General features: G+C 54.7%; 6 protein-coding genes across 7 annotated transcripts in view; 3 read left to right on the top strand and 3 right to left on the bottom strand.

The window, feature by feature from the left end:
- Positions 1 to 107: 107 nt before the first annotated feature.
- PTSG_03687 (uncharacterized protein) lies at positions 108 to 7,424 on the bottom strand. Its single transcript, XM_004995356.1, has 16 exons — positions 6,958 to 7,424; positions 6,695 to 6,796; positions 6,116 to 6,298; positions 5,749 to 5,885; positions 5,473 to 5,555; positions 5,060 to 5,253; positions 4,712 to 4,882; positions 4,193 to 4,300; positions 3,722 to 3,896; positions 3,225 to 3,373; positions 2,850 to 2,981; positions 2,128 to 2,573; positions 1,870 to 1,972; positions 1,399 to 1,668; positions 802 to 1,182; positions 108 to 567 (listed from the first exon to the last, which is right to left on the bottom strand). Exons 1-16 carry the CDS (start codon positions 7,177 to 7,179, stop codon positions 493 to 495), a joined length of 2,931 nt encoding a protein of 976 aa, XP_004995413.1. The 5' UTR covers positions 7,180 to 7,424; the 3' UTR covers positions 108 to 492.
- A 12-nt stretch (positions 7,425 to 7,436) lies between these two features.
- Positions 7,437 to 8,516, top strand: PTSG_03686 (uncharacterized protein). The gene is made up of 3 exons (XM_004995355.1): positions 7,437 to 7,560; positions 7,832 to 7,943; positions 8,190 to 8,516. The coding sequence occupies exons 1-3, from the start codon at positions 7,502 to 7,504 to the stop codon at positions 8,253 to 8,255; spliced, it is 237 nt and encodes a 78-aa protein (XP_004995412.1). The 5' UTR covers positions 7,437 to 7,501; the 3' UTR covers positions 8,256 to 8,516.
- PTSG_03685 (uncharacterized protein) lies at positions 8,410 to 10,324 on the bottom strand. The gene is made up of 4 exons (XM_004995354.1): positions 10,106 to 10,324; positions 9,560 to 9,725; positions 9,195 to 9,259; positions 8,410 to 9,063 (listed from the first exon to the last, which is right to left on the bottom strand). The coding sequence occupies exons 1-4, from the start codon at positions 10,282 to 10,284 to the stop codon at positions 8,709 to 8,711; spliced, it is 765 nt and encodes a 254-aa protein (XP_004995411.1). The 5' UTR covers positions 10,285 to 10,324; the 3' UTR covers positions 8,410 to 8,708.
- Positions 10,325 to 10,338: 14 nt separating this feature from the next.
- On the top strand, positions 10,339 to 17,526 carry PTSG_03684 (uncharacterized protein; the record flags this gene model as incomplete). The annotated part of the gene is made up of 18 exons (XM_004995353.1): positions 10,339 to 10,530; positions 10,749 to 11,026; positions 11,274 to 11,969; positions 12,178 to 12,282; positions 12,825 to 12,992; positions 13,177 to 13,242; positions 13,577 to 13,627; positions 13,845 to 13,962; positions 14,316 to 14,419; positions 14,618 to 14,677; positions 14,821 to 14,902; positions 15,334 to 15,398; positions 15,584 to 15,655; positions 15,902 to 16,027; positions 16,185 to 16,252; positions 16,412 to 16,529; positions 16,829 to 17,013; positions 17,364 to 17,526. Exons 1-18 carry the CDS (start codon positions 10,449 to 10,451, stop codon positions 17,524 to 17,526), a joined length of 2,607 nt encoding a protein of 868 aa, XP_004995410.1. The 5' UTR covers positions 10,339 to 10,448.
- Positions 17,527 to 18,037: 511 nt separating this feature from the next.
- Positions 18,038 to 19,071, top strand: PTSG_03683 (uncharacterized protein; the record flags this gene model as incomplete). The annotated part of the gene is made up of 3 exons (XM_004995352.1): positions 18,038 to 18,270; positions 18,675 to 18,742; positions 19,010 to 19,071. The coding sequence occupies 3 exons, from the start codon at positions 18,038 to 18,040 to the stop codon at positions 19,069 to 19,071; spliced, it is 363 nt and encodes a 120-aa protein (XP_004995409.1).
- A 925-nt stretch (positions 19,072 to 19,996) lies between these two features.
- PTSG_12058 overlaps positions 19,997 to 25,161 on the bottom strand; it is a gene marked incomplete at its 3' end in the record, with an annotated part of 10,761 nt that continues 5,596 nt past the window's right edge. For both annotated transcript variants that reach the window (XM_004995351.1, XM_004995350.1), the window contains 7 exons: positions 24,187 to 25,007; positions 23,966 to 24,025; positions 23,710 to 23,830; positions 23,309 to 23,408; positions 21,725 to 22,945; positions 21,241 to 21,346; positions 19,997 to 21,018 (listed from right to left, as the gene is read on the bottom strand). In XM_004995351.1, coding sequence (XP_004995408.1) covers positions 19,997 to 21,018; positions 21,241 to 21,346; positions 21,725 to 22,945; positions 23,309 to 23,408; positions 23,710 to 23,830; positions 23,966 to 24,025; positions 24,187 to 25,007 — 3,451 coding nt within the window. The remainder of the gene's footprint in view (positions 21,019 to 21,240; positions 21,347 to 21,724; positions 22,946 to 23,308; positions 23,409 to 23,709; positions 23,831 to 23,965; positions 24,026 to 24,186; positions 25,008 to 25,161) is intronic.

The following is a 25,161-nucleotide window of genomic DNA, read 5'->3' as shown; positions in this document are numbered from 1 at the left end:
TGTGTGTGTATCTGTGTGTGTGTGCGTGTGTCCCTGTGTTTCAGCCATTTTCGGTGGCATGCACGTGTCGGATTGTGGTCGTTTTGCTTGTCCAGACATACTTGGGGGGCTGGGATCACGATGTGATTGATTGCACGCCCTCTTGGTATAATGGGGGCGACTCGACATTACACGTATCCACCAGTTGGTGTAAGTTGCAACAAGCTGTGCTGTTTATGTGGCGAGTGGTGGAAAGGAAAGACAGCAACGAGAGGGGGCTTGAGAAGGAACAGGATTCATAGATAGGACGACGATTCACATCAGTCAAGATAACAACACCGAGCATGCGTGTCGGATGAATTGGCTATGTACAAACAGGAAAGCACGCAAAGAGGATGGATGGTCGTATGGAAGGGCACCGCTTTTCGCTTTCGCACTCACAATGGAGGGAGTGGGTGCGTGATACATTCAGGTGCAAGCAGTGGAGCTGCATCAGAAAAGGGTGTTGGTGCATTACAGCGTCACAGAGTGAATGGCAGGGAGTGTGACAACGTTGCTCTCTTGACGTACTCCATTTCTTGAAGATTGCTGTAGCCACACCATGGAAAAAAAAACATTATGTGCATGCGTGTGGGTGAGTGAGGGAGGGAGGGAGTGTGCGTGCGTGCGTGCGTGCGTGCGTGCGTGCGTGCGTGCGTGCGAGTGTGTGTGTGTGTGTGTGTGTGTGTGTGTGTGCGAGCCAGTATGCGGTGTGTGTGTGTGTGTGTGTGCGTGTGTGTCAGCCTGTACAGTCTTCGCACAGCAGAGGGTGACATTGCGCACCTTCAATCTGAGCGATTGTGCCTGCCGTTTCAAGGAAACTTGAAGGTCCGTGTTGAACTTGGAGGACAAGAACGCCGCATCGCCGGCGCTCATTCGCTTGCTCACAGGAGATGTGGGGCTGAGCGGCACTTCCGACACCGAGGTGTAGTGGCGCATGCTGTTGTTGGTCCTGCTGCCATTGCCAACCATCCTCGAACTGCTGCCCACCGGCTGCGAGTACCTGCGTGGTGTTGACGCGGCTGTTGAGGTTCCGCTCACACGACGCGTGCGAGATTGCAGTGCTGCCCGCAACTGCGGATCAACGGAAGCAAGCGCCGCCAAGTCCTGATTCAGATACCCGCGTCCAGCCGTGTACGTGTTCGGAAACTTTGGCCGGCGCAGCTGCACATATGTGTGTGTGTGTGTTGTGTGTGTGTGTGTGTGTGTGTGTGTGTGTGTGTGTGTGTGCGTACGTGAGTGGGTGAGTGCGTGTACATGCACGCATGTACACACCATATGTTACACTATGTTGCGCGCACACGCGTGCACACACGCATCCAGCAAGCACACACGCACACACATGCACGTAACTGCTCATACACGGCACGGCTGCCCGACCTTGCGCTGGATGGCGGAGTATTTGAGAGGAGAGAGTCGCTGTGGCGTTTTCCGCCGTGTTGATGCGGCATTTTCTCGTGGTGTTCGCGATGGTGTGCGCCCTTGTTTCCGCTGCTGCTGTCGCCCGCGCTGTGATGCCTGCGCCCGCTGCGTTCCGGCGCGCGCCTTTCCAACGCCTCGTGTTGATGTGTTTGCTGGTGACTGACTTGTGTCTGTCTTCTTCGGCTGCAGCCGCCATCTCCGGAACGCCCGCTGAATCACCGTCGCCGCCTGATGATGGTGTGCACACGCAGACAGAGAAGAAGTTGCCCACGGACACGTATGAGTGAGTGAGTGTGTGTGTGTGTGTGTGTGTGCGCGCGCGCGCGTGCGTGTGTGTGTCCATTAGCACAAGCACACGAGAGAGAGAGAGAGTGTGTGTGTGTGTGTGTGTGTGAGGAAGTGTGCGTGTGCAAGTTTCAGGCCACGCACATTCATCGACTCGCGGACACAGGAGAGGCGTTTCCGCTCCTGTCGCACGGCGTCGCGGCGCTGCTGGGCTGCGCGCACCATTGCCTGATTCGCAGCGTTGGCCCTGTTGGTGGCGCGGAATGTAACATGGCACATGTGAAGCCCGAAGTGACAAGGCAAGTGTAAGTGTACGTCCACCTTGCACATGAACACCCACGCGTCACAAACAAGCAATGCAAGCAAACAATCAATCAATCACGTGCAACAGCATGTTCTTACTGTGCAATGGCGGCCTTTCTCTGTTCTTCTTGCGCCACGCGTTTCTGCTTGTCCATGGCCTGTTGCTTGAGCACTGCAAACTCCTTGCGTGTTTTGTACCCACGGATGCGTGCTTGGATGCGTACAGCCGCTGCCACTTCCTGCGCCGTCGGTTTGCGCGTCACTTGCTTTTTCTTCTTCTGTTTCACAGCCCGTCCCTTCCTCTCCGCCTGCGCTCCCTTCCCCTTGCTGTTGTCGCTGCTGCCAGCACTGCTCTTCTTCGAGGAAGCCTCGGCCACGGCTTTCTTCTCGTGCACATCCACTGACTCCCCCGCCTTCACACCACCATCGCCCGTGCTGCCAGTGCTGCCAGCGTTCTTGTGCTTGCGCCACCGCCGAAAGCTGCGCTGTATGCGCTTGGCCGCAATGTCCTTTAGGTCAAGGATCCCGTGGCCACCATGCTCAGACTGGGCATTGCATAAGAAGAAGAAGAAGAAGAAGAAGCAGACAACGCCACGAGCAGCACACCATGGTGAGCAAGACAGACAGCGCGTGCGCGTATGTGTTTGAGCATGCGCGTATGTTTGTGTGTGTGTGTGTTTGTTTGTGTGTTTGTGTGTTTGTGAATGTGTCCGGGTGTAATGGGGGTGGCGGAGAAACAAAGCAAGCTGCAACAACACGATGCATGTCATGCCGTGCATTGAGCTTGTGTTGTAGCATCGTGGAAGCGAGCGTGCACTCACGATGAGGGCTGCAATGTCCTCATGCGCGGCGAACATGGCGTAGTCAAACGGTGTCGACTCGTTCCCGTTTGTTTCACGAGCGTTTACAGCAGCACCATTCAGCAGAAGCATCTCAACCACGTCTTTGTTGCCCTAGATGTGAGTGAATGCGTGCGAGTGAATGTGTAGGTGCATGAAAAGTCGCGTGAGTGTGTACGATAACATGAGTAGGTGTGTGTGTGTGTGTGTGTGTTGGGGAATGAAATGGAGTGTAGGATGTCAACGAGGTCAAAAGTCTCCATCAACATGACCCCACACGGAGCTGAGAGTGCACACTCTCACAAGCGAGCGCATGCTTCCAACGTGTGCGTAGCAGCATGGCAGAAGCGAGCTCACCTGTAGCGCGGCCCAGTGGAGCGGCGTGACGCCATCTGGATCCGGCAGGGACACATCAGCGCCGTGATCCAGCAGAACGGCGACACCGTCAACGACATTCATGTGCGCGGCATACGCGAGCGCTGTCTTGCCGTCGTTGTCTGTCAAGTCTGCAATTGGGACCATAAGGTATTGCACGTGGTGCGGCGCAACAGCGTGAGAACATTGAGCCACGGCGTCGTGGTTCCAATCATAAAGTCGAGTGTTGTGTGTGTGTGTGTGTGTCAGTGCGTGTGTGTGTGTGTGTGTGTCAGTGCGTGTGTGTGTGTGTGCATGTCAGTGCGTGTGTGCATGTCAGTGGGTGTGTGTGTGTGTGTGTGCGTGTGTGTGTGTGTGTGTGTGTGTGTGTGTGTGTGTGTGTGTGTGTGTGTGTGTGTGTCCAAGTTCATGTGAAGCAAACTTGGCGCAGTGTCTCGAGCACCCGTGAGTGCGAGTGTGACCACATGCTCTGCTCTCACCAGCATCGAGTCCCTCCTGCAGCAGCCATTGCATTGCGGCGGTGTTGCCGTGGATGGCGGCCAAATGCAGCAGCGACTGCCCGTCGTTGTCCTGCAGACTCAACACCGCCCCCTGCTCCTCCAGCGCCTTTAACAGCTCCGTGTATCCAGACTCAAGGCAGTAGAATGCGGGCACCTAAATAGAGGCGTCAGTCCACCACGTGTATGCGCGCATGTGTGTGTAAGATGCATGTGAGGGTGTGTTTGTGGAATGCATATGTGTGGAATGCATGTGTGTGTGAAATGTGTGTGAAATATATGTGTGTGTGTGATATGTGTGTGTGTGATATGTGTGTGTGTGTGATATGTGTGTGTGTGTGATATGTGTGTGTGTGTGTGTCAAGACGTGTCTCGTGCGTCGTGATACGTTTGAGACAAACACGGGCTGTTGTTTGCGCAAGAGACATGATAGCATCTCCTATGCGACTGCACCTTGCCATCGTTGTCTTGGGTGTTGACGTCGATGGACGGGAGCGAGAGAATCAACTGCGCGGCTTCCTTTGCCTCTGACATAAACGCGAGGTGCAGTGCAGTCCGGCCCTGTGCAAACAGCCAACAAGATGCAACACAATACACAAGGCATGAGGCAACGAAGCCCGGCACGACTTGAACAACCACAACATGCATCAATGCGAAGCATTGCACGAGAGAATCAACTGCGCGGCTTCCTTTGCCTCTGACATAAACGCGAGGTGCAGTGCAGTCCGGCCCTGTGCAAACAGCCAACAAGATGCAACACAATACACAAGGCATGAGGCAACGAAGCCCGGCACGACTTGAACAACCACAACATGCATCAATGCGAAGCATTGCACGTGCATGCGTAACCAACAACAACTTAAACAACAACAACTCAAACAACAACAACAACAAGCAACAACAACTTAAACAACAACTTAAACAACAACAACAACTTAAACAACAACTTAAACAACAGCGACAAGCCCTGACGTCGTTGTCTGCGGCGTTGAGGCCAATCTGCTTCCCCGTCGCGAGGAGTGCGCGCAGGAGAGGAAGAGACCCGGCAATGGCGCCTAACATAAACGCGTTTTGTCCATCGCGCGTGACGTCATCCAGAGATGTCATTTCCTTGGCCAGCAGGGCCACAATGCCTGCCTCCCCCTGCAACGACAGCAACAAGCAGTGCAGTTGCGAGGCGAGAACACGAGGCGTCGCATGACATTGGTGTATGCATGAGTCTCGTGCGCGCGTGTGGGGGATGTTGGTTGTACACGGATGTGTCCATGTGTTCAAGTCATTTGCGTTTGTGTGCGTGCGTGTGTGTATGAGGGGGTGTACCTGCATGCTGTAGTGGAGGCAGTTGAGGCCCTGGCTGTCTGTGACGTGCGGATCTGCACCAGCATTGAGCAACATGGTGGAGAGCTTGGTGTCCCCGAGGGCGCATGCCCAGTGCAGCGCCGTGTGTCCACTCTCGTCCTGTGCATTGACATTCGCACCAGAGAACAGCAGCTGCTTCACCGACTTTACCCGCTCTGTTGGTTGGTTGGTTGGTTGGTTGGTTGGTTGGTTGGTTGGTTGGTTGGTTGGTTGGTTGGTTGTGTATGTGAGTGCAAGACGCTGATCCTTGCAGCAACAATTTCACGAAATCAACTTTCGGCGGCGCAGAGCGAACAGATGGAAACATAACACAACCACGTGTACACGTACGCACGCACAAACACACACGCACACACATGAATACGGGAACGTACGGTTTGCGACGCTGATGATGAGTGGCGTTCGGCCCTGATCGTCTGTGTCTTCCAGGTGCTCTGTCGTCGTTTCAAGCAGCAGCCTGCGTTGTTGGTGTTGTTGCGCCAGCGATTTGAGCATGAGCGTGAGATTCGATGCAATGAAAAACCAAATAACCGAGACACGTCGGTTGTACAAACACAAGCTCGTGGTGGAAAACACGACAACCAGGAGCAGCAGCAGCAGTAGCACCACCATCACCACCACCACCACCACCACCACCAACGATAGCGTACTGAATGCAAGTGCTGTCCTCCAACTCTGCAGCGCAGAGCACCGCTGAACGGCCAAAGCGGTCGCGCCCTTGAATGTCAATGTCGTATTTGAGCAGAACATTCACGTGCCGCGGTTTGCTCTGCGTCACCGCCCACAACTGCAGCGTGTGTTGTGTGTATATATGTTTGTGTGGTTGTGTTTGTATGTATTTGTGTGCGTGTAAATGCATGTGTGCGTGTGGTTGTGCGTGAGTACACGCATGCGCGAGATGAAGCGAGCGGGCAGCGGGATAGCAGGTGGGTGGTTGCGAAAGAGGGAGAACGAAGGTGGGCAACAGGAGCAAACGATTGAAGCGAAGAGTTCAAACACACACGCACACGCACGGACCAAGGGAGTCATGTCGTTGATGTCCTTGGCGTCAAGTTCTGCAGGTGCTGTTCGTGCCAAGTTCTTGCACAAGAGCTGGAGGCACTTTGTGCTCTCCACTGTTGTGGCCCAGTGCACTGGGGAGCGCCCATCTTTGTCAGGCAGGCCACAGTTTGCTCCAAGTTTCAACAGCTGCTTCAACAACTGCAGGATGGACACACACATGCCAGCAAGTGAGCCCAGGGCACCATGGCACAACATCCATTTGCCCCATGAGACAGATGGGCATCAATATCACACCTCACACACGTCTTGCTCACAACGTGCAAAAACACACGGTGTCGGGCACAAAACCACGACGTGTACACGTGCACACACACGCACACACATGCTCGTACACATGTACACACTTAGGTACACACGCAAATGTACACACGCACATGTACATACGTGCACACTTATGCACACATGCACACACGTACTTACACACACACACGTGCACACTTATGCTCACACACATGCACACACGTACTTACACACACACACACGTGCGCCCGCATCCATTCCCCCTCCCCACCCCCCAACGCTCTCCTCACGTACGCTGTGGTATTGGTGAGTGACAGCCCAATGGCAGGGGGACAGGCCATCCTCATCCTGAAAGTTCAGGTCTGCACCACGCGATACCAGCAATTGCACGAGGTCCTGTCGGTGCAGCGCAACACAGTCAACGCAAGCCATATCAAGGTGAGACCCGCACACGCACGCAACGCTTGTTGATCGGATACGCATAACAATGCAACCAAGTCGGCGTATTCAGCACAACACAACACCCCAAAAACACACCACAACACAACACAACATACTTGAGAGTTTTCGACAATGGCGCACATGAGCGGCGTGACATTGCCTTCTGCACATGCGTTTGGATCAGCGCCTGCGTCCAAAAGTTCTGTGACCTTTGTCTTGTTCTTGAGACGCACGTGCATGTGGAGCGGGTGATCTTGCAGGTCCATGGCGGGTGGATCCTCGTGCACCATGCTGCCCATCTCCTCCATCATCTCTGCGGTTGTGATTGGGGTTGTCATCACTTCTCCTTGCTTCTTCTACGAGCGGGAGGGGAGGAGGCGAAGTTTTTGGTAACAACACAACGACAGGGTGATGAAGAGAGTTCACAGTGCACTGCACAGACAACAACAACAGCTTCAGTGCTGGCTGGAGTGGATGGCTGAGAGGCAGCGAGTGTGAGTGCGGGGCGTGCGTGTGCGTGTGTTGTTGTGTGTGGTTGTGGCGCCCCAGGTTCGAGGTAGCGTTGTCGCCAAGCAGATTTTTTGCTGGTGATATTGGTCAATTTTCACAACACGCTGCCTGCAACACACCACGACGAGAAGGAAAGGGAGGAAGAAGACAATGAGGCGCAGCTTGGTGGCACTCAGCAGCCGTGCCTTCTCCGGCAGGCAATGGATCGGGTACGTGTGTATGCGTGTGTCTGTGTCTGTGTCGGGTGTGTTTGTCGTCGATGTGCATGCACATGCGTGTACATGCGTGTGGATTTGTCGTGTATGTTTGTTTGTGTCTGTGCATGCGTGTGTCGGGTGTGTTTGTCGTGGATGTGCATGTGTTGTTGTTCTTTTTTCTTTTTCCTTTTGACGCTTTGATGCTCTTTCTTACACAACACAACCCACTTGTGACACGCGTGTGCGTTTGGTTTTGTTTTTGTCTCGCGCGTCCACCGTGCAGCAAGGACCGCAAGATCTGGAAATACTCACAAACCCGGAAACAAAACACCATGAAGTACTTTGATCGCGTCGCAAACAACCACGTTATCCTCTCCAACCCTTACATCACACACGTGCGTACGCCGCTTGCCATGCACGTGCACCTGCAAGTGTACACGACATGACACTACACTGCACTTCACTTCACTACACTACACTACACTACACTACACTACACTACACTACACTGCACTTCACTACACTACACACTACACTACACTACTACACTACACACACATACAATACACACACACACACTACACACACCACTTGTGCGTGTCACGTTTGAACCCCTCACGTGTCGTGCTTGTCTGCTTCAGGAGCAAGAGTTTGCGTACACACAGCGCATCAACACCATGGCGAAAGCATCTTCCAAGAAGGCATGAGGGGGCCACGCCCGCTTCTCGTCCAACTGACACGCTCTCGTGGACTCTGATGTGGAGAGATTCAATAGTTGAACACGTTGCCCCCATGTGTGACTGTCTGACACAAGCGGTTTACACGCGTAAACGGCGCTCCGTCATACATGTTTATGTTTGCGTGTGTGCACGGCTGTGCGTCTGGCTTTATGGCGGACCTTTGGTGTGACACGTGTACTTGCAACAACCAGGCTGTTCCTGCTGTTATTACACTAGTTGCTGTGGAAATTGCGTGACGCCGATGGAGAAGAGGGGAAGGGAAGCTCGAGGATGCGCGCATAGTTGGGGGGGGGGTCATGGGGGTAGAAGAACCAAATAAGGGTGGCATGCACAGACACGACATTGGCAAACTATCGGTGTGAAGCTGTGACGGCGGTAGACATGAAGCGACATCTCAAGATCAGTATGATGCATGCAACACTACGACGCCGATGGTGGAGGCTTCTGCGAAGGTGTTTCTGCTGCTGCTGTCGCTGATGATGCTGATGATGGTGAGGGTCGCGATGACGATGACGACTGTTGTGCACGAGCTGACTCTGGCTTACTGGAATCCCGAGTATCCACTGAACCCTCTGTTGGCTGTTGTTGTTGTTGTTGTTGTTGTTGTTGTTGCTGTTGTTGTTGTTGTTGTTGTTGTTGTTGTTGCTGTTGTTGTTGTTGTTGTTGTTGTTGTTGTTGTTGTTGTTGTTGTTGTTGTTGTTGCTGTTGTTGTTGTTGTTGTTGTTGTTGCGTGCCCAGCATGGACAGCAGCGTGCCCAGCTTCGATTCAACATTCCTGTGCGCTCGAACAAAGTCGCCAGAGAGCAGTAAGCGCGTGAGCGTACGTCGTGTGGGAAGAAAGGCACATGTGTGCACGTGGCAGTTAAGCACGTTGCATGCAATGTCTAGGAGACAGAGGACACTCACTGTAATCTTTCATCAAGTTGCTGGGTCTTGTGTTCTTGTGACCAAGATGTCCCTGCCGTCGACGTCTGCAAGTAGAGTGCACGCAACAAAGCAGCGATAAGACAGAATGGCGAGCAGGAACAACCCAACACAGGGGAGAGGGAGAGAGAGAGTGTGTGTGTGTATGTGTGTGTGTGAGTGAGAGCGAGAGAGTGAGAGAGAACCAGACAGACAAGCACAAACAGGCACAGACAGAGAGAGGGAGAACGCGCAAGTGAACAAACGTATGCAGCACATACACAAACACACAAACAAACACACAAGCACAAGCAGAGCACACGCACACACGCGCATGCACACACACACACACGTGCGCGGTTGCATACCTCGCTGGTGTCACCATCCTCGGTAACAATACCGCCCATTCGCCTGCCAAGCTCTTCCTCAATGCTGCTGCCGTTGTGTTTGGCCGTCAGTTTCCACTCCGCATATTTGAGCCCAGCCCAGGTCACCATGGGTGTCAACAGCGCCAGGAACAAGCGACCAGCATGCCTGACATTGCACGTCACCAACAAACCAAACTCAACAAGTCAGCTTACCAGCGCAGGCGCAGGTGCAAGCACAGCAACAGGAAACAAACGAGCCTCACATTACATTGCTCCAGCGTGTGGGGCCACGAAAACACAAGCGCGCAAGTATACAACGATGAATCGCACATACAAGCACACACACAGACAACAGCACAAACACAAGAACAAGGAACACACACACACGCTACAAGCACAAACAAAGAACACCCACAAGTACAAACAACACTCACTCGCTCACACACACACACACAAGCACGCACTCACTCGCACACACAAGAACACTCACACACACACACACACACACAAGCACACACACACACACACGCACTCTCTCTTTCATACCACTCAAGGGGAAATTTGCGACGTGCAGGTTGCTCCGCTTGCTGGAAGAGCGACTGGAATCCTCGAAACACACGCCGCAGCTCTTCCTCCCTACTGCTCAGCTTTCCAACGCCACCACGCTGGGCACTGTTGGCGGACCCTGCTGTCGTGCCGCTGTTCGCACCACCATTCTCGCTCATCTTGGCAAGTGCAAGTCTTGGCGATTTGCGCAAAACTTGCATAAATAATCGGCACGACAACCAAGAAGAACGACATCAACGAAGCGAGCGAGCGAGTTGTGCGACCTTTTGCTTGTCGGCTTGGCTGAAGCAGCAGAGAGAGAGGAAGAGAGGAAGTTGGCACCATGACATCATGGCTACAGAGCGTCGTCAAGCAGATTGACAAGACGCTGGACATCCAGGAAGATCCCTCCACGCTGTTCTCAGGTGTGGTGGGCTTGCTTGCTGGGTTGTTTGTTTGCTGCACACACACATACACACACACACATACACACGCACATACACACATACACAAGCACATACACATACACATACACACACAAACACACATACACATGATCAGCACGCAGCCGACACGACTCTCATTCGTGTGTTCACGCACATCGCTGCTCCCCTCCTTGCTCTTTATGCCCTCCAACTCACAGACAACAAGAAAAACAAAGCCAAATCACAAGTGCCGTCAGCGTTGCCGCCGGAGCTTGTGCTTGCCGGGGAACCAGATGACACCCCACCAGAAGACGACGACACCACCGCCAACACGCAGCCAATTGCTCGAACGAGCAGTATCAGCAGCAGCAGCAGCTCAGCGCGGGGAAAGTTGGGCCGCACCACCTCACAGCGAGCAACCCCAAAGAAAAAACACTCTGCAGGCAGACTTGGGCGGCGGAGCAAACGCAGCAGCTCAAGGCAGAGCCAAGATGAGGTGCGTCTTCTGACTCATGCGGCTGATCGATCTTGCGTGGCACACAACCACACCTTTCTTTCCGTACATGGGGCATTTCACGCCGCATGCAGAGGCAACTCACAACACAATGCATACAATGCCCGTGCGCGCACACGATGAATGCGCGCAACCAAACGTCAACACTCACATACACACATACGCATGTGCGCAACCATGTCTGCAAACACGTGTGCACATATACGCGCCATTACGTACGCGTCATCAGGAGTTTAGCGATTGGGATGACGTGTCTGCGCCAGCAGCAGAGCAGCCGGGTGCAGGGGTGAGCGGCAATGCAAACCCCGCTTCGAGTGCCAACACGGACAGCACAGCCAGCCCGTCGTCTGGAAGCGGCAGCGGCGGCGATGACAACGACGCCGCCACGTCTGCGCATCGAGCACAGCCGTTGCCGCATGGTACAGTTGGCAACGGGCACGCGGGTGCATCGGACACCTCATTGGCTGTCTCTGCAGAACAAGGCACGCAAGCCCTGCACCAGCAGCAACGCGAGCAGGCACAAGCATCAGAGAGCGACAAACTGACCCAGGAGCACAGCGGCCCGGGTCAGGGCCCAGCCGTGCTGGCGGGCGATGACGAGGACACGAAGCAGGGGCAGGAGCAGGAGGAGCAACACTGTCATGAGGACAAATTCGCCACTACCGAAGCTGTGGAGCAGATGGGCAGTAGCAGCAACAGTGGTGGCAGCAACAGTGGTGGCGGTGTCGCACTGGGAGGGAGACACGTTGGTGGTGCCAATGAACACGGTCATGATGGAGAAGGCAATGATGGTGGTGGGGATGACACACGCAACCAGGATGCAAGGCATGGTTCTGCTGTGAATGACGATGCTGCTGAAGACGCTACTCGTGGTGATGACGATGATGGTGATGATGACGATGGCGAGGGTGACAGTGAAACGGAGGTGAGACAACGTGTATGTATGTGCGTGTGCGTGTGCGTCTCGCGTTTTCACGCATGTGCAGCCCCTCTGTTCTCCCTGATATTGTTTGCTTCCGCACAACTTGAAGCCCATGCATTTATTGCAACTGCCCACACATGCTTATACACATACGCACACATGCAAACATACGCACACATACGCACACATGCACACGCACGTATACGCGCAGCTTGAGGTGCTTCGTGCGGAGTTCAGCGCGCGCATGGGCAAGCTGGAGGCGCGGCTGAAGACAGTGAGCAGAGAACGTGATACGCTCAAGGCAAACTACGAACAGGTGAGCACGACTTGTTGTTGTTGTTGTTGTTGTTGTTGTTGTTGTTGTTGTTGTTGTTGTTGTTGTTGTTGTTGTTTAAGTTGTTGTTGTTTAAGTTGTTGTTGTTGCTGTTGTTGTTGTTTCAGTTGTTGTTGTTGTTTAAGTTGTTGTTGTTGTTTCAGTTGTTGTTGTTGTTGTTGTTGTTGTTGTTGTTGTTGTTGTTGTTGTTGTTGTTGTTGTTGTTTAAGTTGTCGTTTGAACAGCGTCCGTCCACACAAGTCTGTCCGTCCGTGTCTTGCTGTGGTATCGAGTTGTTGTTGTTGTCCCCTTTGCGCGTTGGCGTGTTGGTTTGAGCTGGGACATGTGCAAGCAGCACCAACGCCTTCGTGCATCCATCAGTCAAGACGGTGCCGTCATGGCATGTGGTGCGCCTTCCATCCCCACCCTTTCCTTCACTGCGCCCTAATCCACCTAACCGTTTCATGAATCCTCACATCTAAACACCATCACCACCATCACCACAACCACTGCCATCACCGCCATCACCGCCACCGTCACGGCAGCTGTGGTCTGAGCACGTGCAGTCGAGCGGGCAACACGAGGACGACATGGCACGGGCACTGGTGGAGAAGGACCAGCAGATTGCGGCGCTGCTGGCAGAGGGGAAGCAGCTCTCCCAGAAGCAGTTCAACTCCGCCCGCATCAACAAGGCCCTGCAGAAGAAGAACAAGGTGCCCTGGTGGTCACGGTGTGGCGTGCGTGTCAGTGTTGCTGTTGGTGGTGCTGTTGGTGGTGGTCGTCGCTGTGGCCGTTGTGGTTGTTGTCATACCATATTCGCATGTCATGTCTTGTGGTGACTGCTGTCTGTCAACACGTTGATTCGCTCTCTCCATCTTCACGTGTGCGTTTACACAGGAGACAGAGCAGCAGCTGGTGTCTGTCAACAAGAAGCTCTCCCAAGCACAAGCGCGGGTTGTGGAGGTGCGTGTGATGCTTGCATCTGCAACGTCGATGTGTGTGTGTGTGTGTGTGTGTTTGTGTGTGTGTGTGTGTGTGTGTGTGTGTGCTATCGACTTCCCAAGTGTGTCGCTGTGGTGTCCGCTTCAACGGTACTGTGTCTCCTCATCACGCATGATTCCACTCATTCGTTGCTGCTCGTTCCGTGTGCACATTTACATATGTGTGTGTGTGTGTACGGGTATATGCATACGTGTGTGTCCGCATGCGTGCGTGCATGTACCCGTGTATGTATGTATCCGTGTATGCGTGCGTGCATGTATCCATTCATGCGTGTGTTGTTTCGCTGCGACTACAGCTTGAGGAAAAGTTGGCGCAACAGGAAACAATGCAGCGAAAATACCAAGAGGTGAACACACGTGTGTGTGTGTGTGTTTGCGTGCGTGTGCGTATGTATTTCGTGCGTGTCTGTGTGTACAATTGTGTCAATGTGTTTGATGAATGCAGGATTGTGCTGCGCGTGCGTTTGATGGCATGTACACACACGCGTGCTCACATGTGTCTGACTCGTGTTGCGTGCAATCCCGCGTGCCTGCATGCAATGCACTGCCAATGACGGCAACCAGGATGCGTCGCAAGTGTCTGCTGTGGCGGCCTCCCAAACGAAGGAGCTGGAGGAAGCAAACGCGCAACTGGCGAAACTTGCAGAACACAACGCCGCCCTGCAGACTGCTCTCAACAAGGGTGGGCACCCTGTGTGTGCATGTGTGTTTGTGTTTGTGCTTGTGCAGCTGTGTGTATGTGTGTACTTGTGCAACTGTGTGTGTGTGTGTGTACTTGTGCAACTGTGTGTGTGTGTGTACTTGTGCAACTCTGTGTGTGTGTGTGTGTGTGTGTGTGTGTGTGTGTGTGTGTGTGTGTGTGTGTGTGTGTGTGTGTGTGTGTGTGTGTCCACTCTGTGTCTTTCGCCGACTCGGCTGCGGCCCTCCGTGTCTGCACCTATCATGACCCTCACACATGTGCTTGCACGGAACTCTCATGTGTGTGCGCGCTTGTCGGAAACAACTGCAAATGTCTTGGGTGCGCACTGGAGACAGCGCAACAGGATGTGACGCAGCTTGAGCAAGCGAAGTTGGATGCAGAGGAGAGGGCGCAGCAGGCGACGACATCCGCCAGCATATCCGCACAGCAGACACTCCAGGTGACCTACCCACACTGCAGCGTGTACTGGGGTATGTGTCTGTGTGTATGCGTGCATGTATCTGTGTGTCTGTGTGCATGTGTGCCTGTGGGGTTGGAAGGGAGTGGTGAACACAGAGCACGAAGGTCTTGGGACATGCTCACCACTCATTCGCTGCACAAACACACACACACACACATGTGTATGTGTGCGTTTTAGGCGCAACTGCAAGAGAAGGACAAGATGATGCAACTGGAACGACGCGATTACGAAATGCAGGTGTGTGTATGTGTGTGTATGTGCACCTGTTTGTTTACATTGTGAACGGAATGTGTGAAGCCACAAGTACAATTCCACCACTTCATCGTCTCATCATCACGCATCGACCAACCCTTCATGGCCACCACGACTGCCCTGAGCAGATTGATGATTTGCGCGCGTCTGTGTCGCGCCTGCAAAGCGGACAACAAAACGCAGCTGCAGACTACGAGCAGAGCATCGCAGGTATCACATGTGCACGTGTGTGTGCACCTTCATTTTTATGACCTTGCATTTTGTGTGTGCTTGTACCTTCACGTGTTGAACGTGTTTGTATCTCTTCCTACACGCCTTGCGTGTGGTGCTTCTCCTTGCTATTCGCCCCCGTATGCTTCCCGCTCTTTGTTCATTCATGGCGATATTAATCCTTCATTAATCCGCCGCCACCCCTGCCCACCTCTTTTTCAAACTCTTTGCACAAGTGTGAACACACACACACACACACACGCACGCACACACACACACACACACACACACACACACAAACACACACAAACACACACAAACACACACACACATGCCCTTTCTCTCCGCCTCCTCATTCCCCCCTCAGCCTGTCCTCCTCCCTCACCCACTCACGTCTTCTCTTCCCGTCTCTGCCTTGTGTTTCCGGCCAGATCTCCGCAACAAACTCCGCATGAGTGAAGAGCGCGTGCAAGAACTCTCGGAGGGCATCACCCAGGTGTGCACATACACATCTTGTTCTGTTTTTGCTGTTTTGTTCGACGCTGCTTGCATGCACACGCGTGGTTGCTTGATTGCTTGCAAGAACGCCAGTTCTCCACCGCACCTTTGTAATGCCTGGCGTGTGCAAGCGCAATTGTTGTATCTCACATACACATATGTATGCTTTTGTGCATGTGACAGGCCAGCCAACCACTGATGAAGAGAATACAGACGCTGCAGGACGCTTCTTCCAAACAACGCGCCTCCCTTGAGGTTTGGAGTACGAATGAGAGCAAGAAGTGACACGTGGACTGCTCTGTGCTGGTGTTCTTCAGCGCTGACCTTGTGTGTTTGTCGCAACTCCGTCACCAGCTATGTTCCACCATTCTAACACACACACACACACACACACACACACACACACACACACACACACACACACACACACACACACACACACACACACACACACACGCACGCACACACACACGCACACACACACGCACGCGCGCATCGCAGGCTGTGATTGACGACCTTCAGGTGCAGCTTGAAGAGGCGCACGTGCGCGTGGAGGCGGCAGAGGAGCGCGAACGCGAATTCCAGATGAAGAACATGCAGACGCAGGCCAAGCACCGTGCTACAGAGGTGGGCGGATGGAGCGAGGTGGGGTGGGGAGGTGTTGTAGTTTCGTGTCTTACTGTGGTACCACAGTGATTTTGCTGTGTTGACAAGGGATGACAATATACATTCCACCTTGTGCGTGTGTGCGCTTGGATGTGTGTGTGCGTGTGTGTGTGTGCAGGAGAGCTTGGCCGCTACAAAGGCGGATATGACGCGGCTCCGAGCACAACTCGACGCCCTGCAACAAAAGTACGTGCGAACAACGCACAATACGTCCTGTTCTGGTGTGTTTGCTGTGCTGTTGATGTTGCATATGTCGCATTGTCAGTACCATTCGTCTCACGAAGAACACACACTCACACACACACACACACACTCACACTCACCCACACACATACGCGCACACAGGGAGGAAGCGCTGTCGTCGCAGTTAAAGGCGGAAAGCGAGAAATACGCGTCGCTGCGCGACAAGTACGAGGAGGCGAATCAGAACTGGCTCGCAGAGCGCACCGTGCTCACAAAGCAGGTGGGCTACTGCTGCGTTGGAGGCGTGACAGAAGAAGATATCGAGAGCGTGTCTGTCTGTCTGTCTGTCTGTCTGTGTGAGGGAGAAGGTGGTGTTGAAGCGTGATGGGATGAGAACAGCTGGCTACATTGGCATATGGCCACACGTGCTGCTTGTACAGACACAAGCACACACACTTCAAACACACACGCACACACCCATATGAGTACTACTACTACAACACTTTCACTCACCGCCTTGCTGTGATTGCATGACCCGATCCTCCATCCCCCGCCCTCACTTTTGCCATCGCTCCTCAGTTGCACGACTGCGAGAGCAAGCGGCAGGCGTTTCATATGGAGCTTGAGGCGTTGCGGCGAAGAGAGGATGCGCAGCGGCGAGAAACAGCAGCACCAGAGCACTCCATCATGCCGCCGAGTGACGAGGCAGACCAGGACATTGATTGGCTCCAGCTGCAGCGCGACCACGAGGATCTTGTCATCCGGTATTCGGAGGAGGCCGCTCTGTGTGTGTGTGTGTGTGTGTGTGTGTGCGTGTGCGTGTGCGTGTGCGTGTGCGTGTGCGTGTGCGTGTGTGTGTGTGCGTGCGTGTGCGTGTGCGTGTGTGTGTGTGTGTGCGTGTGCGTGTGTCTGTCTCTGTCTCTGTCTCTGTCTCTGTGTGTGCGCACTCGGGAATGCGAAACGCTGGGTGGCGGCTCCGCATGAATGTGCACCTGTGCAGGCAGTGGCCTGTTCACTTGCACCCTTCGACCACCCTATCCTTGTCGGCCTCATCAACCATGCACACGTCTGTGCGTGTGTGTGTGTGTGTGTGTGTGTTTACGTGTGCCTGCAGGCACGATCGGTTGTTGCAGATGTACGGGCAGAAGGACGAGGAGTTGCAACAGCTGCAAATGGACTTTGTGGATGTGAAGAAGATGTTCCAGGAGCAGATCAACACCCTCATCACGGAGCTTGAGACCCTGCGCTCTTCACAGCCATCATCCTCCTCCTCTTGAAACAACACACACGACGCGTGTGCACGACGACCGTTGCCGTCCTGACTGCTGCTGCCCCTCTTCTTGTTTGCTCTTGTTTTCCCTCGACACACCCCCCTTTCCTTCTTTGTCTTTTCTTCTTGTTCTCGAGTTTGGGTTGGTGAACACGTTGAACTGTACATACTGTAATACACGCAACCCTACACGCCACAGCGTTGCAGCTGCTGTTGCTGTGACTCCTACTTGTGTTGGTGGTGGTGGTGGTGGTGGCTTCCACTCTCAAAACGTGTCTTTCTTGTTTTGTGGATCCAGCCGAGCAAGCAAGCGCCTTCCTTTGCAGTTTTCTTCCACGCCCATTTCGTCGCTTTCGTTGTCGCTGGTTGTGCACCCTGCACCTGCTGCTGCTGCGACCATTGTCTCGCTGGAGACGACACACGCTACACACACACACACACACAACGCACAACGCACACAGTGCGCAACAAGCAAGTCGAGCCCTACCCGCGCCCACACGCGCAGCTGTAAGCTCACCATGAGTTCGCTGAACGACAAGCTTGCCGAGCGGAAGGCAAAACGGGACGAGACCAAGAAGATGGCGAGCCTGCTTGGTCAGGAGCTGGATGGGCTGCTGCAGGCAAAGAAGGAGCGCAAGGCTGCTTTGGAAGGCAAGCAAGCGGAGCGCAACTACACCCTCTATCAAACACTCTTCAAGTTTGAGAGTGATGACCCGGAGGACCTGTGCTTCGAAGGCGGCGAAATCCTTCGGTCAGCACCTTGCGGCTGCGTGTTCGTGTGTTTGTTTGTTTGGTTTTGTGTGCGTGCGTATTGTGTTTCTCTGTGCTTGTCTGTGTGTCTGTGTGCCTGTGTGTCTGGCTGTGTGTCTGTGTGTCTGGCTGCATGTCTGCGTGTCTGGCTGCATGTCTGTTTGTTTGCCTGTGTGTGTGTGTGTGTGGTGGTGTGGTGGTGTGGTGTGTGTGGTGGGTGGGTGGGTGGGTCTGTCTGCACCCTTGCCTGTTTCCATCCATCTCACATCAATCTCCTCACATTTCTATGCAACACACACGCATACGTTGCTTCTGGTGCTTCGTCTTCGTGCTGCAACGTCTTCCACACACTCACCTTCCCATACACTCAACCTTCGCTTTCTCTCCTTCTTATTGTGTGTACAGGGTGTTTGATGACAGTGGTGACTGGTATGAGGGCGAGAACCAGCAAGGGAAGAAAGGCTACTTCCCACGTACGTACTGCCCTCTCTCTACTCTCCTCTGACATCAGCTTTTCTCTTCCAATATCATCAACTTGCCCCCTTTCCTCACTGCTGCTGCGCTGAGACTGGCATCCCTCACACACACACACACACACACACACACACACACTCTCTCTCTCTCTCTCTCTCTCTCTCTCTCTCTCTCTCTCACACACACACACACATTCACTCACTCACTCACTCACTCACTCACTCACTCACTCACTCACTCACTCACTCACTCACACGCGCGCGCAGGTAACTATGTGCGGAAGATCAACTCCTCTGGCGGGGCAAAGGTGTCTCTGCCCGAAAGCTAAATTTGCTGCATGTCTTTGCCTGTGCGTGCTTCTCGCGCACCCGTTGCTGTGCTTGGATGTTGCGCGGTTCGCTCCTCCGCTACTTTGAGCTGCAACTTGTTACGCTCTTAAGTTGCCCCGTTCCCCCCCCCCACTTCACACATCTTTTGTTTTGTTCCGTCCCACCGTTTTGCAGTCGCATGTGTGTGTGTGTGTGTGTATGTGTGTGTGTGTGTGTGTGTGTGTGTGTGTGTGTGTGTGTGTGTGTGTGTGTGTGTGTGTGCGTGCGTGGCACCATACTTCTCTTCTCGCTTCAACCACACCCCATTGTCATGTTCTTTGGATGAGACCGGACTAGTTGTCTTCCTTCATCACCAAGCCCCCCCCCCACCTTTGTGTGGCCCGTTGCCGCGTAGAACCTTCCCCTCTCTCTTCTTCGTGTCCGTGTGTGTGTGTGTGTGTGATGATGATGTGTGCGTACGTTTCTGTCTGTGTGTCTGTGTCTGTGCTGCCTTCCTAGTTGGTTGTTTATTACTCTGAACAAATACACCAAGCCACACAGACAGACAGACAGACACAAGCACACGTTAAAGTACGCGCATGTCAACACAGTGCCTTTGCTCAGCACTATCTGCACAACACAAACACACACACACACATTCTGCTCAGCCTAATCACCCGACTGTCGACATGCAAGACTACCTCATATCTGCACTCTCAAACATGTACATATGTGCACACACACGCACACACACACAACGTACGGCCCAGCCTCGGCTCGCCCCATTACCCAAAGCAAAGCTTGAAAAAAAGCAGACAGCCACTTATGTTGCTTGTGCGTCTAGGGTGATATGGTCCTAAAGACGAGAAAAAAACGAACGCAGTGAAAGCAGGAATTGCTGGTACCAACTTACGGCTCCACTTCAACCAACTGCTGCCTCTATCTCTACGGCTGCTGTTGCGACTGCTGTTGACTGGATGAAGCAGGCGCGGGTGTTGACCCAGCTGTTGCTGCTGCCGTTTCGCTTGTTGTTGTTGTTGTTGTTGTTGTTGTTGTTGTTCCGCTCGTCGACGGCTGCTTCGTCGGGTGTGCTGCCGTTGTCGTTGCTGGTGTGGGTGCGTGCGTGGTCACCGCAGTGGTTGGCCCACCAGCTGTGGAGGATGTAGGGGCTGCTGGCACAACGGATGCACTGGGCGCTGTTGTTGTTGCTGCTGCAGTTGCTGCTGTGGTGCCGGCTGCTGTTGTAGGTATTGGCGCAGCGGTTGTGACCACGCGATTTGGTTGCTGCTGCTGTTGTTGCTGTTGTGGTGGTGGCTGCTGTTGCTGTTGCTGCTGCGTTCCCAGGCCAGCCTGTCGCGTTGGCATCGACGATGCTGCGGACGACGACGACGATGACATGGGTGGCATGGCTGTCTTCATCAGCATCATCGTGGCAATGGAGGTCGTCGTTGTTATGGGTGTGGCGCGACGTGGAGCTGCTCGCTTCACCGATGCTGCCGGCGCCACGCTTGATCCAGACACATGATGTGCTGTAGCTGCAGGCGTTGACGCTCTCGGAGCTGTTGCTGCTGTCACCACGGTCGCTTGTGATGATGTCGGGAGTGGTGCACGCGCCCCGTTTGTCATCGAGGCCGCAGCCATTGCAGTGGGCCCCTGCTGCTGCTGCTGGTGGCCAGGTGGGGCGGAGACATGTGCAACGTTGCTGGTAGCTGTGCCTGCAGTGGGCGCGGCTGTTGTTGCCTGTGGTGTGGGGACGGGCTGTCTCGACGCCATTGTCGAAGGCGCCATGCTCAGCACGCCACCCGTGCCCTGCTGCATCGGTGGCATTGTCTGCACAACCATCCCACCAGCAGGCACACCCGCAACGCGCATGCTGCCAGTGCTGTTGCTGTTCGCGTTTGCAGCAGCAGGTGCCGGCGCCGCGGTTCGCGTGGCCGTTGCATACGCATATGCGGCTGGTGGCCCGGCTGGTTTTGTGTCGATGTGTGTGTGTGTGTGCGGGTGTGTGTGCGGGTGTGTGTATGTATGTGTGTGTGTGCGTGTGTGTGTGTGTCGATGTGAGACAGTTACCCGGACAAGCTTCAAGCAGCATGCACACAAGACGGGGAATCATCACATGCGACAGCACAGCAGATGCAAACAACAGCAGATGCAAACAACAGCAGATGCACGCGCGAGCGATGACTCACAAATCACAGTCTTGGCGTTGATGGGGACAACGTGATACATGCCACCAGCGGGGACTTCGAAGGTGCGTGGGGTGTTGTTGGCAGCCTGGTAGTAGGGATTGTCAGACTACACCAACACGTATGACCAGGGACGAAGGCAGAGCAAAACAGGGACGAGCACACATCCATAGAGTATGAGAACACGGAACGACAATGAAATCAAGATAAGGCAACAAAACAGAGAGAAACATGGTAGATATCCGTCAGCGCATGTGTGTGTGTGTGTGGGTATGTGTTGTTGCAAAGCCGCGCATGTTACATTACATCACACAACACACACACACACACACACACACACACACACACAAACACACACACACAGGCACAGGCACAGGCACGCACGCACCCACACACACACACACAGGCACAAACACAGGCACAGGCATGCACAAACACAGGCACAGGCACGCACACCCCCGCTTGATGATGGCGTTACGCAAATTACCTGGGCGACATTTGATGTGGAGTAGGCACGTCGCTTTGCAAGGTGCACATTGTCGCCTGCAGAACCAACAACAGCGTACGCATGCGCCACAGACGCACGACGCTTGGCGCTGGTTGCTGTTGCTGTTGCTGCTGCTGGCGCCGGTGCGGGCTGGCTGGTTTGAGGAGCAATGCCAGGAGCAGGAGTTGTTGGCACAGATGACGCTGCGCTCGCCGTGGGCACGCTCGCCATTGTTGTTGGTGGAGGGTGTGTCGCGGTTGGAACTGCGTAGCGGGGCTGCTGCGCTGGGACGCACATGGTACACGTGGGAACACCGCAGTGGCCGGACGCCGGTGCTGGCGTGCTGCCTGTTGGTGCGCTGATGGTGGTGGTTGTCGAAGCGGCAACAGCTGTGCTGCTGCGTGCGGCCATCGGAGTTGCAGGTGTCGGCTGCGCGTACACGGGACCTGCTGGCGGAGGGCGGGAGTAGGGCGTTGGCGCTCCCATGGGTGTGCTGGTCCGGGTGTTGGCACCTGCGGTGGTGGTCTGCTGTGGGCGTGGATGGTATGGGGATGGCGCCGTGCGTGTGTACTGCTGTGATGGGCCCCGCTGTTGGGCTTGGTACGTGTAGCTGGCGCTGGTGGTGGTGCCCGTCATTGCCGGTGTTGCAGAGGTGGCGGTGGACGACGACGGTGCTCTGCCTGGTGCTGCGCTCGCATTTGCTGCCATCGTTGGTGCAGCCGTGGTGGTCGTGGTGGCGTATGCACCAGTAGCGCCGCCCTGTGGGTGGTAGGTGGCCTGCTGCTGCTGCTGCAATGGCTGCTGGCTGCTTGCTGTTGTCGCTGTGGACGCCATCACTGGTGCTCCGCGGGCGGTGACCACTCGTGTCGGGGGCGGGGCGGTGGCACTGAGAGGGGCGGCCGTGCGTGCGTGTGTCGTGGCCATCGTCGTCATCATCGCGCCTGTCTTTCCACCCGCCGTCGCACCAGTCGTTGCACTTGCTCCCGGTCCCGTTCCTGGCGCTGATGTCGTCGTCGTTGCCGTTGTCGTTGCTGTCGCTGTTGCTTGCGGGTGTGCTGTGGTGCCCGCGTGCGGTGCCGATGGAGGTGGAAGGCTGCGGAAGGGCCCGGCAGTGGAGGAGTACGGGGACGACGGGCGTGGGCCCAGCGAGCATTGGCGCTCAGGAACCGGCGGAACAGTGGTGGTCGGGATGGGCACAACGCAGTGTGACGTGTAGCGCGCCTTTCGTGGTGGTGAGAGGGGGTGGTGGTGGTGGTGAAGGGGGGTGGTGGTGGTGGTGGTGAAGGGGGGTGGTGGTGGTGGTGGTGAAGGGGGGTGGTGGTGAGTTGGGATGATGGTGTTGGGACAGGAAAGAGATGGAATGGTGTGAGTGCAACGTAGTGTGACCATTGCAATGCGGCGAGCGCAATGTTGTGAGTGCAACGGGGGTGAGCAAAGTGGGGGAGATGAAAGATGGGACGAACGGATATCGGGTTGCTGTGTGGGTGCGACAGTTACGGACATTCACGCCAAAATGTGTGGGCAGGCAAACAATCAAACGAGGCGAAACACACAGACAATAGAACTGATGATTCCATTCATTACCTGCTGGTCTTCAACGACAATGAAGCCAAAGTTGGTGGTGAGCCATTGCTGGAGCGAAGTCAGGTGCAAAATGGCTTCGCGCCACGTTGCAATCACAGTGCTGAGCAGAGACGGAACAAGTGGAGTGGAAGGATGTTGGGTGAGTGTGTGGTGAGAACGATCTGGGACAGCAACAGTCATGTTACCCTCGCACGAGACACGCGCAACAACAAACGACAACAACAACAAACGACAACAACAACAAACGACAACAACAACAAACGACAACAACAACTTAAACAACAACAACAACAACTTAAACAACAACAACAACAACTTAAACAACAACAACAACAACAACAACAACAACAACAACAACAACAACAACAACAACAACAACAACGGCTACATGTGGGGCGCACCACTTGTCTTTGGAGAAGGGCAGGTCGGACCACTGGCGGTTGCAGATGGTCCATCCTTCAGCAGAGGGCTTCAGCTCAAGCAGCTGGTGCCGCGCACTTGGAACCGGTACGTGCGGCGACTCTGATGATCGTGGTGGCGGCGGTGGTGTTTGTGTATTGGGCTGAGTGGATAGTGTTGGTAGGGCGTCAGACACAAGACACAAGGCACAAGACACCACAGGTGGCGGCGGGCAGAGCGTATTTGTGCATGTGGTACCTTGTGGAGGTTTTAAACGAATGCTGCGCACGCATCCCGGCGCACTCGCCATAATGCGCTCTGTCACGTTCACACCGCGGCACACATTCATGGTGAGCGCACGCAACATGAACAATGTGCAGCGCGTAGAGGCTTACGCAAGCGCAACCCCGCAACAAACGAAATGCACGGCAGGCAGGGCTGCGGACAATGTAAGCACGCCGTGTAAGCGACAGGCATACCGTAGGAAGCGTGCGCCTTTGGAACGGGTGCTGGGTCAGGGAAATGGCCACTGTCGCTTCGCTGAGGATACAGTCGCAGGCGCCGACCGCCAAGGATGCTGTCATACTGCCCATCCCCATCATCACCGTCATCATCATTAACGTCATCACCATCGTTGTCACCATCATCCTCACTGTCATCGTCGTCGCCGCCAACAAGGGTGCGGTGCTCTGAAGCGCCGTGTTTGGTCGAGTTGGGTGGTGACACCGGCACATCGGGTGGGAGCAGCAGCCGGTAGCGGAGGAAATTTCCTGGATAGGCAACAACATCCGCGTCATCCTGGCCCGTGTACACGCTGCCATCCTTCGCTGCCGCCCCACTGGTGCTGTCTTCAACGTCGGGAGACTGCGCGCGCTTTTCGCTCTCCTCCGTGTCACTCACCTGCTCACCATCATCACCACTGCCATTTGCGGCAGGTGCAGTGCTGTTGTCGCTGGTCCTCTTCGCAGTTGTCGTGGTTGCAGTCGTCGTCGTGGTGGTTGGACGGCTGTTGGGGGTGCTGGTGTGCGGGTGGAGGGCGGTCGATGCCGAAGCTTCGCCCGTTGGCGGAGGTGACGAAGAACGGGACAGCAGATCCGACAAGAACGATGATGATGAGGGCGGTGGCGACTGCTTGGAAGAATGGTCTTCACTCGTGGACAGGGCATCTGGCAGTATGTGCTGCTGCTGCCCACCGCCTGGTCCAAGCTCCGCGCTGCCCGTCCGCAGCGATATATGGGGGACATGCACTTCGCTCACACGCGCGCGGGCCAGTGCTCGCTTCGCCATGTGCCCAATCGTCCTGTACGTGTGTGTGTGTGTGTGTGTGTGTGTGTGTGTGTGTGTGTGTGTGTGTGTGTGTGTGTGTGTGTGTGTGTGTGTCGTGTGTGTGTGTGTGTGTGTGTGTGTGTGTGTGTGTGTGTGTGTGTGTGTGTGTGTGTGTGTGTGTGTGTGTG

Source organism: Salpingoeca rosetta (assembly GCF_000188695.1).
Source record: "Salpingoeca rosetta unplaced genomic scaffold supercont1.8, whole genome shotgun sequence".
NCBI classification, from domain to species: Eukaryota; class Choanoflagellata; order Craspedida; family Salpingoecidae; genus Salpingoeca; species Salpingoeca rosetta.
The sequence above is the reverse complement of the archived record's forward strand: the minus strand, read 5'-3'. Positions and strand labels throughout refer to the sequence as shown.